Source organism: Suricata suricatta, chromosome 4 (genome assembly GCF_006229205.1).
Source record: "Suricata suricatta isolate VVHF042 chromosome 4, meerkat_22Aug2017_6uvM2_HiC, whole genome shotgun sequence".
Classification (NCBI taxonomy): domain Eukaryota; kingdom Metazoa; phylum Chordata; class Mammalia; order Carnivora; family Herpestidae; genus Suricata; species Suricata suricatta.
This window is the reverse complement of record NC_043703.1, coordinates 43809195-43816094: the sequence shown is the minus strand read 5'-3', so window position 1 is coordinate 43816094 and position 6900 is coordinate 43809195. Positions and strand designations below refer to the sequence as shown.

At 40.8% G+C, this 6900-nt stretch overlaps 1 protein-coding gene across 2 annotated transcripts in view; it reads right to left on the bottom strand.

The window, feature by feature from the left end:
• Positions 1-6900, bottom strand: part of DIAPH3 (diaphanous related formin 3) — a 499951-nt gene that overhangs the window by 449305 nt on the left and 43746 nt on the right. For both annotated transcript variants that reach the window (XM_029936634.1, XM_029936635.1), the window contains one exon: positions 5391-5558. In XM_029936634.1, coding sequence (XP_029792494.1) covers positions 5391-5558 — 168 coding nt within the window. The remainder of the gene's footprint in view (positions 1-5390; positions 5559-6900) is intronic.

Sequence of the window (6900 nt, the reverse complement as noted above, 5' to 3'; positions counted from 1 at the left end):
GAACCAGAGGCTTTTGGGCGTGTGACTGACACCCCAAAGTCTTAATCAGGGGACAGCGGGGCAGCGGGCATCATGGATGGTGGGGTGTCGGCGTTGGTGATAGGGAGGGGGTAGAGGGGGATGCCGCCCGCCCCTGCTCAGGGGAAACTTTTCTGGTTCGGCCTGATTAAACTAGGGTCAGCGGTTAATGGGTGGCCTATTCTCTTATCTATAGTCAGCAAGCAGTTGTTTACAGAAGCAAGAAATAGCGGTTAAGGTTCTAAGTCTAACACTAACACTCAGAGTTTAACACTCAAATTGGGCCCTTACTCTGCTGCAGGTTCGGCCGATGTTGCATCACCTATTCTCTGATTGGCCCTTTTTACTTAACCCATGCTCACCCGATCTTGCCTAAGCTGAGACTTCCCCACCCCCTTAAGATTTTTGCCCGAATGGCAGGCTAAGGGAGGTGGAGGAGGGGTCACAGAGCTGATTCCGTGAGATTTTCACTCTTACAAAAGCAGGTAAGTCGACCTGGACTTCTGATCCACAGAACTAGGAGACAGCATCTCAGTATTTAAAGCCCCAAATCTGTGGTCAATTGTTACAGCAGCAATGAAAACTAACATCACCCAGGGCACCAATTCCAGATTATAAACACCCGAGGCCAGAAGCACCTTCTTATTCCTCCTCTCCTCACCTCCCACGAGTTCTGGATGAGACAGATGCAGGAGAAAGAGTAGAGCACAGAAAAGTAAGGTATATAATACCACATCTTCTTGATCCATTCATCAGGTGATGGACATTTATGCTCTTTCCATGATTTGGCTATTGTTGACAGGAGTATTACATGGCAATGAGGAAGAGTGAAATATGGCCATTCGTAGCAAAGTGAATGGACCTCGAGGGTGTCATGCTAAGCGAAATAAGTCAGGCAGAGAAGGACAGAAACCATATGTTTGCACTGATAGGTCTAACAGGAAAACAGGAGAAACCTAATGGAGGACCAGGGGAGGGGAAGAGGGAAAGAGAGTTGGGGAGAGAGAGGGATACAAAACTTGAGAGACTATTGAATACTGAAAACTAACCCAGGGTTGAAGGGGGAGGGGGAGGGAGGTGGAGGTGATGGAGGAGGGCACTTGTGAGGAAGAGCACTGGGTGTTGTATGGAAACCAATTTGACAATAAACTATTGAAAAAGAAAAGTAAGGTAGAAAAACAGAAGAGACCAACCTCTCTCCCCAACAGCAGCCCTGACTGGAGGCTACAAGTGGAGCCAGCCTGAAAGGGGGCAAAGGCGGAGGCTGCCTCTGGATCAAAATTATTTGTATTAAACTAGAATTTTTTCTGTTTAATCTGAAAGCCAACAGAAAACCCTGGGATCTGCCTGGAATTTGGCCTAGGGGCAGGAAAGAGTAAGGCGAGGGGGCTAGTTTAAAGAGGCAACAGCTAGAATGAACAAGTCACCTTCAGCTTGTGCCTATCATGCTCATTCAAAAACCAGTTAACATAGGCCCACAGTGAGTTCAAGAGCGAACACGGAAACCTGACTTCCGGAAATCAAAGTTGTATATACAAAGATGTTTACATAGCTATTTAACAAAGAAACCAATATGGGCTTTCAGGTAACAAATCTTCTTTTACCAAAAGACAAACAGAGAAAGAGCTATTACGTAGTCTAAGTATTCATTACGACTTAAAAAAAACAAAACAAAAACCACTAAAACTATTACGTAAAGACCGAGTATATCCATCTCCAATATAAAAGTTAGTACAAATGTTCAAGCCTTTCCCTGTACCTCTCATTAAGTAATCAAGTCAGCACACTGATGACTAGCTTAAGAAAAAAAGACTCTGTAAAAAGTTTTTACTTCATGTAAAAATTACTTCAATACCTTTACTAAGCTTAAATAAGGCTTTAAAAATTGCACCAGGTCAAAACTAAAAATTTAGATGCAAATTTTCAATGGTAGTTAACACCAATAGGTACAAAGGCCAAGCAAGACATGAAGATGGCAGATTCGGTGTGGCTTCTTGAAAAGAATAGTCCTACTATAGATATGTAGATGCAAGTTTAAAAAAAAAAAAATCAAACCCAACCCTGCATCTAGCAGGGACCCAGGAACAGACACAGACACGCGAATAGTTTTAGTTTGTCAAAAATGCGATGCCCTGAATACCCTGAGAAATATCACACATCTATATTTAGAGGAGGGAAAAGACCCTTCCCAGCTTCAGAACCATCGGTGGATTCCCCCCCACACAATGTATTGTGATGTGGTCAAGCAATCAGAAAGGAAAGAGAAGAACCCAGTCCTCACTTTAAGAAGACCCTAGTTCTGACAAACTCGTTTATTAGCAAACTGGGCAGCCCTGACCCATCAACAGTTTCATTTTACTTCTGCTGAGCAAAATGAGTTGGATTGCAAATGATTTTCTGCCAACAGGGATACCTGTTTGAGATTTAACAAGTGATCAGGCCGAGTTATGAAATATGTATTCTGTAAGCACTCCGAAGAGGTCAATATCCTTCTGCCCTAAACGTTAACTACAAACACCGATACTCTTAGGAGAAGGGTAAGACTAACTGAAAAGCCAGTTCAGGTAATCATGTTCAGTACAGAATGCCATTGACTAAATTCAGTACTTTCTAGGTAGTTGTACTTTTAATGGCTTGTGGTGATAAAATGTGGCCTTGTAAACATCTAACATCAAGAGCCTACTTACTCTGCTTACTCAGATGGCCCCAGCAATTATGATCAAAAAGAAAACTTTCTTCAAAGTAGTCACCAGGAAATGAAAAAAAGGACCATTCTAGACTCTCACAGGTAATTTATATGCAGGGTTCCACATGGAATGAAGGGGAAGCTAAGGGCACTTATTATCTTGAGCCCTCAAAGGTAATATTGAGGAGAGCTACCTTTATACGAGCCTCATTATCAGAGGCAAAACCTAGTGCAAAAAAAAAAAAAAAAAAAAAAAGTGCTTGCTTTGGCAACACATATACTAAATTCAGGAAAAAAAATTTCTTTGTTCAAGGCTGAAATTATACCAACTCATGGGGACAAAAGACTTAATAAGGAGTTATACATGTGTGGTTAATTAAAACCAAAATTAGCACTTCACCAGGAGCTGACATAACAGGAAATAATGTCCCAAGCCTAGGGTTCATGTAAAGCAATACTAATGAAATGTATGCTCAGTGATGAAAAGTTAGGAATCCCTAACACTAATTAATCTTATGGAGACACAAAACAGGCATGCTCTCTTTCTGCAGTCTTCTGAAGCTCCATATGTAATGCTGGACACAAATCCTTGATGAATAGAAAATAAGGCAATAATAATAGTAAATATTTTATTGATTCCAGTTGAACAACTTTCTCAAATTTCAAACACATCTTACACTCTAAAAAGTAAATTTCCCTAAAAAGTAACAACACTGTCAAAACCAATAGATGAAATAAATAGAAAAAAAATCCAGACTGGAGGTGTGCCTGGGTGGCTCAGTGGGTTAAGCATCCAACTTTTTTTTTTTTTTAAGTGGTTTTCCTTTATTTTGAGGGGGCAAAAGGCACAGAGAGAGGAGAATCTCAAGTAAGCTCCACACTCAGCACAGAGCACAACGTGGGGCTCAATCTCATAACCACGAGGTCATGACCTGACCTGACATCAAGAGTTGGCCACTTAACCCCCTGAGCCACGTCCTTTCCCCTAAGCGTCCAACTCTTGGTTTCAGTTCAGGTCATGATCTCCTAGTTCATAAGTTTGAGCCCTGTGTGGAGCTCTGTGCTGACAGTAAGGTGCCTGCTTGGTTTTCTCTCTCCCTCTCTCTCTGTGCTAACCCCATCCCCCCCCCCCAAAGCCCCCAGCTTACTCACATACTCATGCTCACTCTTTCTTCTTTCAAACTAAACGTGAAGAGTTAAGTATCCAACTTCAGCTTAGGTGATGATCTCACCGTTCTTGAGTTTAAACCCCACATCTGTGCTGACAGCTCAGAGCCTAGAGCCTGCTTCAGATTCTGGGTCTCCCTCTCTCTCTCTGCACCTCCCCCTCTTGCATACTGTCTCTCTCTCTCTCAAAAATAAATTTTTATAAAAATATTTAAAAAACAAAGAAACCCTGACTCATAATATTTACAATTCTTCAAGATAACCTACAAAATCTTCTAACTGGCCCCAAATTATCACTCGACTTGAGTTTTTCCAACCTCTCACAAGTCCCCCCATGAGTTATTTGCACCCAGCTCTGTTTTGATGGGTCATTTCCCCATCTTATGAGAACACCGCTTGATCTCACGGTTTGTGGGTTCAAGCCTCATGTCGGGTTCTGTGCGGACAGCTCAGAGCCCAGAACCTGCTTTGTCTCTGGTCTCAGTTGGTCCCTCCCCCTCCTCCCGCTCTCCCTCCCCTCCTGCTCCCTCTCCTTCCCTCCCCTCCCCCCTCTCCTTCTCCCTCTCCCCTGCTCACACTCTGTCTCTCTCTCAAAAATAAACAAAAAATTAAAAAGAAAAAAGAGAGAACGCCCTTTCCCTCTGCTTATTCTGTCCCTGTAAGACCACACCTGCCTCTAAGTCCATCTTCTTTACTAAATTTCCCTAAACTACTACAATAACCTTTCCACCTTGGCTTCCCCTAAAGTTAACGAGGTATCTCAAAAATTAATTTCTTCCCACTCTGAACTTCTGAAGAATTTAACCATTAACTTCCACCTCTGGCAATTCTTATTTTTTCCAGCGATTGCTTTGACCCCTAGGAATTAAGCAACTTGAGGTAAGAACTATATATCTAACTATTTAGATGCAATTAGCATTCATTTTGTGAAAAACAATTTTGAGCATACTTAACATAGCGAGCTAAATTAATTTGACCAACAACCCACTTAAAAATCCTAAGCAGAGTCCCCACTTTGTGGAACCATCTTGAAGGCAGCTTCTAACACCACAGTTTGTCTCCGTCAGAAAAGGCACACCCCAAATTCAGTTCTAGTCTCCTCAGATACAAATGCTCTAGGACTGTATGAACCTGGTTATCCTGAGAACTACGAAAGGAATCAAACAAACCAAATCAGCACACCTAACAACATTCCCAGCACTGGGACAATCATTCTAAAGTGCAAATGAACCCAAACAGACCACTTAGCTAATCTGAGATTCAAAATATAGCATTGAGTAATTTAGAGGGTTTCTGTTTTTATGTAATCTTATTAAAAAAAAAAAAAAAACTAGTGTGCTAATTTTCCTCTGGTTCTAATTTTTTTAAATCCTGGAGCTCCGAACGCCTCATGTGCTATCTTCAATGACATCAGAAGTCACCCTGTGGAACAGGGGTCTTAAATGTTTATTGATCCATTAACATCACGAGAAGCCAAGATTTCTACATCAACCACGTTATGAAAAACCACAATTCTTACCATCATCTTTTCAAAGAGTTTTAAGACTTCATTCTCTGACAGTGGCTTTGGGATGTTTTCCATCGTCTCTGAAGAGCAATCATTGTTGGCAAACGCAGTCTTCAGGTTGGAAAGTGGAGGTCTCTCTTTCTTGCTCCCTGGAATTCTTATGCTGGCAAATTTGTCCAGCTGCAAAGACAAAGTAGCATGTATGTTATATTTCCTTCTACAGTATTTATTTAATCACCACAATAAGAAAACCCACAGGGTTGATCACGTTATCACTATGATTTCATCTGAGGGCATTCAGCACTAAAATCTTTAAATTTTTTTTTAAAAATCTGAAAAATTTAAAGTTTTCACTAACCCTCCTGTCTAAAGGCAGAATAGAAACCAGACAACCTCCAAAGATTCCTTGTAATCTTAAATTATAGACTTAAGATTCTAACCACAAGGGACCTTTGCTTTACAGACTAGCAAACTAAGCAGTTTTACAAAGGTAACTGGACTAATTTAGTGGTTGGCAATCAAACTAATATTTAGCCCCAAGTCGCACCTTATCCAGCACCCTTTTTCACAGCGCATGCCACACTCCTGAAAAACCAAAATGTGATTTAGGAATTCTAAGAGTTGAATTCTACTTCTGTCTCCAGAGCTTGTTGGTCTGATAAATACGACCTTTCTCTTCATTCAGGCTGGTCTGTGTTTGAATTTCATGAACAACTATAAAGTCGGAGAGCTAAAGCCTCAGGAAATAAGGCTGGGTTTTTGCTGTAACGAGATTTCTTCTATTAGATCAAATAGTTCACTGATATTTGAAAGTGTACAGACATTAATTTATAAAGCTAATTGCTTATTCATTGAAAATCACTTGATTTCACAAATTCTATTCCTCACATAAAACTCACACGCAAAGTTTCAAGTTAGGGTGAAAAAGGCCAAAGTGTCTCAAAGTGGCTAATAGAAGTGTACTCAAAAATCAATAGTTCTGTGAATTGTTCGGCCTAGCTATACGTTACACTGTCCTTGCCATCATGTATGTAATATGCAGATATGTGCTATTTAGGCAGCCACTAGCCATGTGTGGTTATTTAGATGTAAATTACAAGTTCAGCCCCTTGTTACACTAGCCACATGTGGCGAGGAGCCCCCGTTTTGGTCAAAGCACATATATAACATTTCTATCATCAAAGAACATTCTATTGGATAGCACTAGGATTTCTTTAAGATGCAAAGATAGTAATGTTTATCTTTCAAAATACATCTTTAAATTCACTGAAAAGAAAGCCTAAGAAATATGCCATGTACTGCATTCATACACGGTCCATCTAACATGACCTAATCATGAAAGTACTAAGAATATGACAGCTTCCAGTAGGATTTAGAAAGAAGTCACAAAACACTACCACTGCTCTCATCCTAAGCACAAAAACAAGCCAGAAAACCTTCAAAATTATAGTTGCTGTTGTTTTCAACCCATCAGGGAGCTGAGGACACAAGGAAACCCACAAGAACTATCGCAAAGTGACAA